This window comes from Geotrypetes seraphini, chromosome 9 (assembly GCF_902459505.1).
Source record: "Geotrypetes seraphini chromosome 9, aGeoSer1.1, whole genome shotgun sequence".
NCBI classification, from domain to species: domain Eukaryota; kingdom Metazoa; phylum Chordata; class Amphibia; order Gymnophiona; family Dermophiidae; genus Geotrypetes; species Geotrypetes seraphini.
Window position 1 is genome coordinate 148492608 of NC_047092.1, and position 13413 is coordinate 148506020.

The 13413-nt window shown below is 40.0% G+C and overlaps 1 protein-coding gene across 2 annotated transcripts in view; it reads left to right on the top strand.

The window, feature by feature from the left end:
- The window catches only part of DAW1 (dynein assembly factor with WD repeats 1), a 143009-nt gene that overhangs the window by 42505 nt on the left and 87091 nt on the right, over positions 1–13413 (top strand). For both annotated transcript variants that reach the window (XM_033959306.1, XM_033959307.1), the window contains exons 5-6: positions 4272–4394; positions 8581–8680. In XM_033959306.1, coding sequence (XP_033815197.1) covers positions 4272–4394; positions 8581–8680 — 223 coding nt within the window. The remainder of the gene's footprint in view (positions 1–4271; positions 4395–8580; positions 8681–13413) is intronic.

Here is a 13413-nt window from a genome sequence, read left to right on the forward strand (position 1 = left end):
CCTGATGCCCCCCCCGACATCCGATTCACCCCGCAGGACCGCTCGCACCATTTGACGTCAGAGAAAGGGCGGGACCGCCGGAAGAGGAAGCAGCACAGACGCAGGGCTCACAGAAGGGCCGGGACCGCCAGAAGAGGAAGCATTTCAGAGCAGGGCTCACAGGAAGCAGCAGGAGAACGGTAGGAGCTTCTCCATGATGGGGGTGGGGGTGGGGAGGCTGTGGGGGTGCGAGCGGTCCTTCCGGGGTGGGGGTGCGATCGGTCCTGCGGGGGGGGGGGGGTGAATCGGACGTCGGGGGGGGGAACTATGTAAAAAAAACATTGTAAAACGTGCTCACGCGTATAACGCGCAAGGTTATGCACGGTTTGTAAAAATTGTGTATAACGCATGCGTTATATGCGTAAAAATACGGTACATCATTTGAAACTTTTACACATTACTTGAAATTCATTCAATTATGATTTTACATAAATAAATTTATTCCCTCTCCACCCACTGTTCCCACAAGTAATTTAATTCAAAATATCATATAAATATTGTATTCTGGTTTTACGTGATCTTCAGGTCTTGGAAAATAATAGTGGAGAGTCATATTTTTGTAGTTTATTTTTTAATTTGTCCAGGATTGGAGCATATTAACTATATGGACATATATGTAACACAACTTTCAAAATTCCAAATTCTGGTCATAAAACCGGTTTTATGGGTTGATATGCCTTTGCAAATTGCTTTTTGAAAGGCAATATACACTAGGTGTGGAAGGAATCAAGTGCAAAGTAATTCTGTAAAATGATAATAAATGTAAAACATTTGTGGATAGAACAAACTAGGCGTTAAAAAGTTTTCAATTTAACGTTTGCTTGAAAACAATTTTTAAATTTATTTGGACTGAATATTATTTTTGAAGTTCTTCTGCAGGTAATTTTCATAGTTTTGATTAGAAATATAGGGGTTGACATTCAACACCAGTTAACCAGATAAGAGAGCCTCTTGCCCAGTTCACTGGTGCTGAACAGGCCCTGAGGGAATATTGAGCAGCATTTACAAGATAGTGCCACTGAATAACCTCTCTAACTGCTAAAGTCGAAACCGGCTATTGTGTGGGCGATCCAGGGGTGGAATCAGGGCAAAGTTGCCAATATTCAGCCCTTAACTGGTTGTTAACTGGCCAAATAGAACCATATAAATAGTAGTCCTGCCTTTGGCCAGTTTGACTTAACCATCTGCACATAACCTGGATATTTAATGCCAGTACCCAGACATTGCCTGGCATTGAGGCCCTGAATCTATAAAAGGTGCCTAGATGGGGGTCGCCTTCCTATATAGGTGCCTAGATTGGAGCGTCTATTGATTGATATAGGCGCCTAGCTTTAATTTTTCTAAATTGGCGCTGATAACTGAAAGTTCTATTAAAAACAGATTAAAAACAATTTAAAATAATTTATTAGCCAGTATATTAGGCTAGGAAAACTCTGGCTTAATATACCAGTGCCTATCAGAGCCTAAGTTGATTTAGTCACTGCTAAAGCGCGCCTGTACAAATGGCACCTTTGATTGACATGCGGTAGGTGCCACTTTGTTAGGTGCCTATCAAGTTTGGCACTATTTATAGAATCTGGCCCTGAATATCGAGGCAGAATTTTGATGATGGCGTTCAGCATTTTAAAAAATGCTGTCTACTACCCACTGAATATTATTCCTGTAGTATCATAACTTAGCCTAGCATTCTGTTTTTAAAATATGTAGAGTTCACAGTGTTCGATACTTAACAAAAACTAGTTGCCAAATAATAATAATCAGCATTAGAGATGACGGAAGTACTGATAATCTTAATGTAATATATCTAGAGGTCATTAAGTAACACTGTAATATGAAAGATCCTTTTTTCATTAAGAGTAATGCGTGTCTACCTTTTATAAGTTGTTTTTTTGTTTTTTTTTTAAATTCTTTATTCATTTTATACTTCACAACAAGTGTACAGTAAATATCAAACAATTAGAATACAATATCACTTGAAAATCTACCATATCATACAACAAAAAGATATAACCCTCACCCCCTCCCACTTCCATATACAACAAAAAAATATACCACATGAATATAATATCTTATCATTCATATATATTATTAATAGAAATCCAACCCCCCCACCGATCCACATGTAAGAATTAAAATTGGGAAAAGTGTAAATTATTCATTACTAGTCTTATAGCCCGTTACATTAACGGGTGCTAGAATATATGTGTCTCTCTTTATTTATTTTTGTCTCTCTTTATTTCTTTTTCTCTCTCTCTCTCCTTATCCGCTTTCTTTCTTACTGTCTTTCTTTTTCCTTGGCTGTCCATCACCACCCCTTGCCTGCTTCCCCTGTCCATTCTCCCTTCCTTTTACCTCCCCTGTGTCCACCACCACCCCTTCACAGCTCTCCTTATGCAGCAGCAGCCCTTCTCCCTTTGTTTTACCTCCCCCCTGTCCAGCAGCACCTTCCTTCTCCACCTGTCCAACATTAGGCCTCCGTTCCTTTTTCTTCACCCACCCCCTGTCCATCAGCACCTCTTTCCTTCTCCCCCTGTCCAGCAGTAGGTGTCCCTTTCTTTTTCTCCCCCCTCCTCCTTCTTATCCCTATGATACAGTTACCTTGCTCTGCCCCTGATCAGAGGTTCCCGACAGCCGCCCAGTTGCACCCATTGGAAAAGTTCCCTCTGCGGCATCCCGTGCCCCTCCTGACGCACTCCCGCTGTCTTTCTTTCTGTCTGTCTCTGTCCCTGGCCCCCTTTGTCTGTTTGTCTTTCTGTATATCTCCCTGCACCTGTGTCTGTTCCCTGTGCACCTGCCCCTGTGTCTTTCTGTCTCCCTTCCTCCCTCTGTCTGTCTGTCCAAAGCAGCATTCCCTCCCCCCACACCAGTTCCCTGTGCAGCAGCATTATTGTTTCCTCTACCCCCTTTCCCTTCCCACAGTCGCGACTACAAACGCGGGCCCGAGTCCTTTGCCGCCCCCCCCCCCTTCCCTTCCCGCGGGTCCGACTACACATGGCGATTCAAGCAGCGTGTCCAGCAGTCTTCACACGCTGCTTCGGGTCCTTCTACTGGCCTGATTTACTGTGGCTCGTCCGGAGCAAATCAGGGCAGTAGAAGGGCCCGAAGCAGCGTGTGAAGACTGCTGGACACGCTGCTTAAATCGCCAGTCGGGGCCGCGGTAAGGGAAGGGGGGGGGGGGCGGAAAAGGACTCGGGTGCCGGGCAGCGGAAATTTTCTACCTTGCCTCTCCTCCACCATCGGGAGTCAGCACCAGGAGCTTTAACGGCTGGTGGTTCCACTACAGCTCACGGAAAACGGATGCACGCTTAAGAAGTGCGCATGCGCGGCTTACCGTTTTATTATATTATAGATAATAATTTAAAAATGGCCCCCACACATCCTTAAATTTATTATAGTAACCTTTTTGAACTGCCGAAGTTGTTAATTGGGATCCAGGGGAATTTAAAGCAAGGTTTCCAGGTGTTACAACTTTGCAATCTCTTTATACTGACACTCACGATGGAAGTATATGTAAGACCACACTAGAGATTTTGCTTCTTCAAAGAGAAGATATTGTGAAATGGCTATGAAGCAGGCATAAAATTCACTTTTATAGAATTAGAGATATTACTAGTGTCTATAAACTGTCTGTATGTACAAACACACATACATTCTTTCTTTTTTTTTTTTTTGTAGATTTGGATTCATTTTCTTCATGATTTTTGAAAAATTAAATCAAAACACTCAGAAGTTGATTTTATTCAGTACTAGTAAAGATTTATTGTACTCTTCACAAATTTATGTGAATTTTAGGGATACATTTTTAGTCAGGCACTGAACTGGCTCTTGGTTCCTACATTTTAGCTTGTACAAATTCAGCTGATATTCAAATATAAGATAGTCACGTGTTTTGTGTTTGAATATTGCCTTGTGTATATGGTAAAAAAATGCTTATGCACCTATAAGTAACATCCTTGGAGCTCTTTTCTTTATTACATCACAAAGTACATTTGTTGTGAAACTATGCATGCACTTTTGGAAGCTAAAAAGGCACAGTCAAATTCAGCTATTTCACCTGGTAAAACATGTTTTTACTCAACATAATTTTTAAATTATATTTTGAAATTCTATCACTTATAGATTTGCACTATGTATTCTATTCCTGAAAATAAAGATCTTGCTTACAGTGTATGGCTTTGAATTTGTGATACATGCTGTGTGTAATTCATCATAATTGCTATTCATCATATTAGCTTTATCACTGGAAGCTATGACAGAACATGCAAAGTGTGGGACACAGCATCAGGAGAGGAACTACATACACTGGAAGGACACAGGAATGTAGTTTATGCAATAGCCTTCAACAACCCATATGGGTAAGTAAATATGTCTGCTGAGGATAATTTTGTAACAGGCCATCTAGATTGGATGTCCAAATAGTCACCTATGTGAGGCAAATTAATTAGGCAGGAAGACACCTAGTTTTAGTCTGTTTTGTAAAGATATGTAGAATTCTGCAAAAATTGCCCCTGTATTGAAGGCAGCAGATGTAAATATTAGCATGTAAAGTATGCATGTACTGACTAAAATACATGTAGAAATTGCAACACCACTGCTGCTTTGCCAAACCCCTTCCCTGAACACTTACTTCACACATACTTTTAGTTGTGATCTAATTTTATGGGTATAACTCAGTGTTTTATGAGCAAAAAAGATTTACTGTATAAAATTATCTTCAGAATGGGCAAATTTCATATAGCTGACATAGGGATTATTTTATATGGGACTTGAATATATAAAATGCAAAGAATCATTTAACTATCACCAGATAGAAATGGGTAGAAAGAGGATAGAAGCAAGAAAGTAACATGTTTTTATTTGGAGAGTCTTGAATTTCCTGACTCTTTTTCTGGGATAGAGTCCTCAGGCTCCTTTACTCTCAGACAACTGAAGACCCATTCTGGATCTTACACGTTAGTGCAGTGTTGAAAGTGCTGTGTTTTCGTATGGAAGCATCAGGGGAATTTCTGGTCTCACTGGATTTGTTGGAGGTCTACCTGTACATTCCCATCTTTCCAGAACACAGAAAGTTCCTGGGACTTCCTGGGACTTGGCTTTTCCCATTGAGCTAGGGACAGCTCCTTGCACCTTTACCAAGGTGATGATGGTGGTAGCTGCCAATTTATGCAAGTCGGGCTTGCAGGTTCACTTATATCTGGATGATTGACTGATCAGAGCTCTGTTGTTCCCAGAGGAACATGCAGTAGCCCATTGGTTTCATCCCAATACCTGGAATACCTGGGAGTCTTCAAGGTCATGTCTACCTTCCAGAGGCACGCAGACAGTAGCTTTGTACCAGATAATAAGCTTGTTGATCTGACTAGCTCTGTCTGCGTGGCACTACCTCCAAGTGCTAGACTCCATGGCAGCCACAATAGACGTGGTCCCTTGAATTAAGGCCTACTTGTCTTCTCCAGAGCACATTGCTGTCGAGGTTGACACCTGAATCTGTCTCCCTGCAGATGTCTCTGCCATGGACTTCGGAAGGCCGGACCAATATGAGCTTGTGGCTCTATCCACAGGTGTTATCAAGGGGTATGCCCCTTAGAATAACCTTGTGGGTATTTTTGACAGTGGATGCCAGCTTGTTTGGCTGAAGGGTTCACTGCAAGGATACCCAATCCAGAGGATATGGTTGGCCTCCCAAAGAAAGTGGTCAAACAACAGATTTGAACTTTATGCCATTCGATTGGCATTGTAAAGGCTGGAGAAGAGTCTGGAGGGTCTGACTCATCTTGGACAATGCTACTGTGATGGTGTATGTTAACCACCAGGGAAGGCACCAAGAGTACCCAGTTGAGTCTGGAGGCCCGCTTACTGTTTAGATGGGCACAGTTTCATCTTCAGGCTCTTTCAGCAGCACATGTAGCAGAAATGGACAATATTCAGGCCGATTTCCCCAGGAGAATGGGCACTTTTTTCCGCAGCCTTCCAATCCTTTGTTCCACGCTGGGGTCGTTCAACGATCGATCTGATTGTGACAACAATAAACATAAAGGTAGTCTGATTTTTCAGTCAAAGATCTGAGCCCGGAAGCGCAGGTCTGGACACTTTGGTCCAGCCATGGCTAAAGAGCAAGCTCTTGTATTTTTTTTTCCTCTGTGGCCCATAATAGGCCTGATACTCCATAAGATTGGAAGCTATCAGGGAAAAGTCATTCTCTTGGCTCCAGATTGGACCTGCAGACCATGGTATGCAGACTTACTGCGTCTTCAGAAGGGTGCAAGACTGTGAGTACAGCTGACTTTCTTTCTCGGGGACCAGTGGTCATAGAAGACCTGGATTAGAGAATGACTCGGTGACTGTTACCTGCGGCTAGCCACGGGTAACCTGCTGAAATGGGGAGAAAAAAAACTGGTTTTGCAGGGTATGGGGACTTGTCTCCGCAGTTAAGTGAGGCAACACGTGCAAAATACTTATCACCCCTCGCGATCACGCGGTCCAGCAGCCCCCTCCCTCCTTCCTCTCGATCGCTATGGTCCGGGCATCTCCCTCCCTCCCTTCCCCTCACCTTTGCTAGCAATTTTCATTTTTCTGTTTCTGAGTGGCACGAGCCTTTAAACAAGTCATGCGCTGCTGCCTGAAACTTCTCCAAGTTTATTTAAAATTTCTTAAACCACTCAATCAGACTTCTAAGCGGTATACAATAATAAAATCTATCAACATCATACACAAAAATCAGTGTTAGAACTTAACAACAAGTGACGACAAGGGAAGTTAGTATGGAAGAAACCAAGACAAACAGGAACAAAAGGCAAAAGGGAGAACTACAAAATTTTCAAGGAAAAGAGAACAAATAAGGGTCAAACAATAAGTGGTGAAGTGACTTCTCTAGGGAGATAAAGGGAAGATTAGCCCTTAAAAGGACATTTATATTTTGAAAGCATCCTGAAATAGAAATGTTTTTAACTTCATCTTAAAATGGGATAAAGATGTTTCTTCACGCAGATAATTGGGTGCGGAGTTCCAGAGGGAGTTCCAGAGGGATGGTGCTGTCATTGCAAAATTGTTTGATCTCATAGTATTTATATACGTTAAGGATAGGATTGTAAGAGGATTTTGGGTCACTGAGTGGAGGACTTTGGAGGGATAGCAGGGAATGAGAAGACTATTGATGAATTATGGATGGTTATTTAGATGGGTTTTGAACATAAATAGAACCGGAAACAGGAAGTTGCATCAGAGGAGAAGTTTCAGTACAGCCGCATGCGGCTTGAGAAAAGGCTCGAGCTGCTCGGAAACAGAAAAATGAAAATCATCAGCAAAGGTGAGGGGAAGGGAGGGAGGGAGATGCCTGGACTGTGCGAAGGGCGGTGAAGGGAAGTGGAGAGAGAGGGGGAGGGGAGAGAGGAATAGACGCTGAAGGAATATGGGTAGGAGAGAGAGAGGAGAAGGAAAGTGGGGAGGGGAGAGAGTGGAACAGATGCTGAAGGGCCAGCATTTATAGTAGACTGGCCACACAGACATACCAGCAGAGCAGTGAGGCACCTTAGGTGCACTGCTGTGAACTTCACGTAAAGGGTTCCAGGTACATATCTTACCATAACCTTCTTATGGTGTTTGAGCCCTCCAAAACCTACTGGATCCAACTGTATTCCATAACAATACCGCTTAGATAACCTTGATAGGCGGTATATAAAATCCTAATAAACTTGAAACTTCAGTGTTATCGTTGATAACACTAAGAGCTTAAAGCCTCAAATCTCTAAAACTATAAAAAAAAATTTATTTGCCTTGAAATAATTTATTCAGTATTTCATCTGTTTAAAAAGTTGGCCCTCCACATCCTTACACATTCTTTCATTATAACAAGACTAGATTATTACATTTCTTTATTGCAAGGTGTAAGAATACAAGACATTAGAAGGCTACAGAATATACAAAATTCAGCCATGAAACTAATCTGTGGAGCAAAGAAATATGATCATGTTACCCTCCTCTCTTAAGAGAAGAACACTGATTACCTGTTACTTATAGAATATCTTACAGACTCCTCTTCCTAGCTCAAAAAATACAAAATTTTAGTACCTTTTTCTATCTCTCACCTACTGACCCTCTATGTCCCATATAGGGCCCTCCAGCTAACTCAAACTTACTTCACACACACACACACACAGTTTGCAATACACTGCTCTAGGAGCTATATTTCAGTTATGATTTTCTTGTAAATGTGTTGTTAAATTAAATAATATTGTCTATCATTTCTTTGAGCCTTGTCATCCCTTTTTTTTTTTTTAAGATGAGAGAGCGTCAAGTAATGTACCATAGATTCAGCTAGGAATATTCTAGAAGTGGTGTTGCTAGTCCTTTTCTTTAGTAGTATTTTCCTTTTCTTTTGTAACAGCTTTTCATGTTTGATAATGGATCACCCCTCTTATTAGTAGACTAAAATGCCTGAATTTATTTCCTATAAAATTGTTTTTTTCCTTTGATATTACTGTGCAAAGTTCTTTTTCTGTAAATTCTCAAAATCCTGTTAAAGAATAATAATTATTCTTTTAGTGACAAAATTGCCACTGGATCCTTTGATAAAACCTGCAAATTATGGAGTGCAGAAACAGGAAAATGTTACCATACATTTAGAGGACATACTGCAGAAATAGTGAGTATATCTCATTCGTTTCAAATATCATCTTGGATAGTATTTAGTTTTCTTGGGCCTGATTTTCAGCCAGTGGTGATCAGAATTTTGCTAACCACTGCTGGCATAAAACCCAGAGATTCAGTGCCAGGCCATATCAAGGCTTTGGCTTTAGATTTCTCGGTTTCCAAAGCTGGATAACACACAGTTGGTTAAGTGCAATATTCAGCACATAACTGGCTATGGGTTACTCCATAAAGATAGGACTGACTTTTATGTGGCCTTATTTATGTGATTAACTTGGCCGACTAAGTGTTGAATATTGGTGCTTAACTAGCCAAGTTCTAACTCCGCCTCCAGAACATCCCTAAAAAAAGCCAGTTTTCAGTTTGGCGCTAATTGGTTATTTTCAGCAGCACTTAACCAGTTAGTGCCACTGAAAATTAGTGGTTAACCCTGAACAGGTGATTCAACCAGCTAGGAGCCATTTTTGGTTGGTTAAATTTTTTGAATATTGATCCCATTGGGTTCAATCTGAGAAAAAAGCATAGTTTTGGTATTGTGAATTCATAGATTGAAACAGACTTGCTGTTGGATGCTGTTGTCCCTTTTGCCCTAAATAATTTGGGAGCCTATTTACTAAGATGCATTAAGCCAGTGTTCTTCAACCTATTTACACCTATGGACCGGCGGAAATAAAAGAATTATTTTGTGGACTGGCAAACTACTAAGACTGAAATTTAAAAAAAAACATCTCCGCCCCGTCCCCATGAGCTCGGTCCCGCAAACCATCTGATCCCATCCATACAAGCCTCAAATAGTTATGATTTTATATTGAACGTATTTTATTAAAGTATAAAAAGAAACAATAATTGCATAATTGTCATTTTATAAATACAAATAAAAGCCAAAACCAAGAGAACTGCAGACAAATGTACAAAGATTCAGGCTAAATTTATTGAACCAAAATTATGAATGCGGTTAACGTTACCACCTTGTATCAAACCAAAGGACCCGACACGGTCCGTGTTTCGGTAAACACACCTTCATCAGGGGTCCTAATAAATCAAAATAACACAACTCAATTGTAAATAATGAATAAATAGTATAAAAACTATGTGTGAGAATGTGAGATTTGTGAAAAGATATAATAGCTGTCACAAGTAATTAAAACCAATCTTAGTGACACAGAGAATAAAATATAGAATAAAATGTGTGGTGTCATGCAGAAAATCCTGTGGTAACCATCAACATGATAGAATACTGTGATAAAGGTGCTGAAAGAAAAACATGCTAAAGTACAAATATATGCAAATGAGAGAAATATATAGAAAAAGAATATGTATAATGTCAACATACCCAGGTGGATAAGGTTTCAAATAAAACCGCAAAGCAAAACTGTAAAATTAAAAATTGAGAAAAACAAACAAAAATGAAGACATATTTGTCAATCCTAAAACATAAAACGTTCAAGTGGTTCTAGAGTGTGAGGGCAACACTAAGGCATAAATCCAAAAAAGGTATATATGTATATATAAAGGTATATGTGTATATATATATTTATATATATATATATAAAGAGTGCACAGAGGCACATGGTATATGATAAAATTTTTGTTTTTACTTCCATTCTTATTTTTGTCTTTTTTTCTGTTGAGTTATGAAACCCTTTTAGATTTTGTCCATTTTATCATTAACAAATTATTATAATGAATAGATGCCATTTTTCCCTGGGGGAGGGGGTAGTTTTTGGTCTTCTATTAATGGTATAAAAAGAATTTATTATATGATATACATGTTATGTATATGAAATGATCGTAATGAAAGGGGTGGGAGGGAGGGGGATAAACTTTATTAATTTTATTATTGAAGAATATCAAGTGTTATATACATGTTAAATTGTTGTTTTTTCTGATGCACTTGTTGTAAGTTATAAAAAAGATAAAGAATATTAAAAAAAAAGAAAGGATGCATGCCTTCTATAGAATAGCACTTAGTTGTGGATCCTGCACCTAACTTTTGGGCATTGGTCTTATATCTGCTGAAAATGAGGTGTAAATGCTGGCGCCCAAGTTAGGCACACTTAGTACAAATTCTGTAATTTTGTGCATAACTTTTTGGAATGCCCCTGATGCCCCTAGCATTGCCCCATTTTCAGATGTGCGCTATGAGAGCTATGCACTGAGCCTTATAGAACAATGTGCAGTAAATTCCATGTACAAATTCTAATTGATACCAATTAAATATAATGATTGGTTGGTAGCGTCCAATTATTGCTAGTTAAGGGCTGATTGATCAATCGAGTTGTGTACTTGACTTGGGCACATGCCCAATTTCAGCATGCAACTTTGGGTACCATATATAGAAGTCCCACTGTAACTGTATGGAAAGGCACTTAATACAGTTAAGACAGAGTTTTGTAGTCACCATATGTTTGGGGAATTAATAATTGGTAAACACTTTATTGTACTCTAACAAGTAGGCGCATTAATTTTGAAACTTTGCTATACATATCCATAACATAAGGGTGTACCAATTGGGGAACAATTTTAGCTAAGTGAAATTGTTGAAGAACAATGGTATACCAAGGGGAGGGGGGAGGGACCGCCCCGGGTGCAGCTCATAGGGAGGTGCTCTGGTCCCTTCCTCATGATGCAGCCTACAATCTTTGGGCTAGCGGCAGTGTTAGTCAGCTGAACATGCTGCCTTCAGCAACCAAGAAACTTTTCCTCTGTAATGTCCTACCTCTGCAGGGCCAGGAAGTTGAAGCAGAAGAAAAGCTTCCGGGGTTACTGACGGCATCATGTCTAGATGAATGATGCTGCTGGCAGCCTGAAGATTGCAAGCGGCAGCCTGGAAGAGAAAAGAGAGTGAGAGAGAAAGATATCCAATCCATGGGGGGAGAAATTTCATACTCTGTTGGGAGGAGGGAGGGGGTAAAGAAGAAAGACTCCAAATTAGGAGAGAGGAAGGAAGATCAGGAAAGGGAGAGGAGAGAGATGCCAGTCCACAGGGAAGGGAGGAGTAGGAGAAAGATGTCAAACCACAGGAGGAGGGGAGAGAGAGATGGAAGGAAAGAAGACAGATACCAGACCATGGCATGGGGTAGGGGTGGGAGGAAAATAAGAAAGGAAAGCATGGGTAGAGGAAGAAGGGAGGGAAAGATGGAAGAAGACAGATGCCAGCTCATGGGGGTGGGGCAATGGCGTACCAAGGACAGACACTGGATGGAAGGGGTAGAGAGAGAGAAAGGGCAGATGCTGCTTAGAAAGGAGAGAGAGGGGCAGATGCTTGATGGAACGGAAGGGCAGAGAAAGAGGAGAGGGCAAACACTGGATGGAAGTGAAGGGCAGAGAAAGACGGCAAACAGTAGATGGAAGGGGTAGAAAGACAAAGGGCAGATGCTGCATGGTAAAGAGAGAGAGGAAAAAAGAAAACCCTATAAGGTATATAGCCAATAAAAACTATTATCAAATTACTCTTAGAACTGGCTAAATCCCTTTGTGCCTGAGCCAGAAGTCTGTAACTGTACTAAATACAAGAACAGTAATGAAGTTAAGGTCAAAGATATCAGTATGAGCCCACCATGAATCATGGGAACCTTTTGGTTCAGGCTAAGTCTCACAGGTGACTAGCACCAGACGTACGTCTAAATGAGAATTGCCTCATACATCATCAAATCTGTGACCATCTTCTATAAACAAAATCATTCGTTTCAAATGAAAAAATACAGGCTTATAGTTCAGGAACAAGGGGAATATAAGGACATAACAAACAAATACCCCATCACAGACTAAACCAACACAATAAATATGATAAGTTATGAAAACTAAGGAAAATATGTGAATAGTGGTTGAAGATTTACACATGCATAATTCTAAACCTCAAATTTAATAAATACTAAAACATTTAAATTAATAAGTTAATATATAACATCTAAAAGTTAATCTAAATAAATATGAGAATCCATTAAAAGAATTATATTGTGCAAATTGTGCTAAATGTGCAAATCTGCCCAGACCCTGAGAAACAAATAACTACAGTACGATAACAAATTGTATGCTCATGAAAAGTGCCAGTGCCAGCACCAATACAGGAATTTCTATCTATAATAGCAACAGAATCTTTCTCATTAAAATAAAGTGCAATGACTCAAGTACCAATTGAATTTCAAACATTCAAATACAAATATAAAAAATATGTGAATATCACTCATATAGAGAAAACAAACCAAAAACTGCAGACTTTGTACACAATGCAGGCAGACTTTATTAGGACAAGTAAATCTTTGGTTTGTTTTCTCTGGATTGTTTTTTACTGCAGACAGTTGGACCTTTGGTCTTTCCTTTTGGTTTGGTTTGCTGTTCAATATCACTCATATAACCCAACTATAGTGGCTAATAAAGCATCAGTACTATAACAATTAACGATAACATATAACCAGGGGCTCAGACTATTACCAACCCCACACATATACACACACAATACCACTCAAACCAAGAACATATCGTCATTCATCACCACTCGACAGAGCTCCGTTTCGTGTCTTCATCAGGAGCAGGATGCCAAATAATATAATATAATGGCCCAGTGGAAAACACCGACAACCAAATTTCACAGTTAGTCGGTCCAAAGTTTTAAAACCAAAAATCAAGGAAAATACTCAGAGCTAGCGTGTACAAATCAAACAACGCTGCGTTGTTTGATTTGCACACGCTAGCTCTGAGTATTTTCCTTGATTTTTGGTTTTGAAA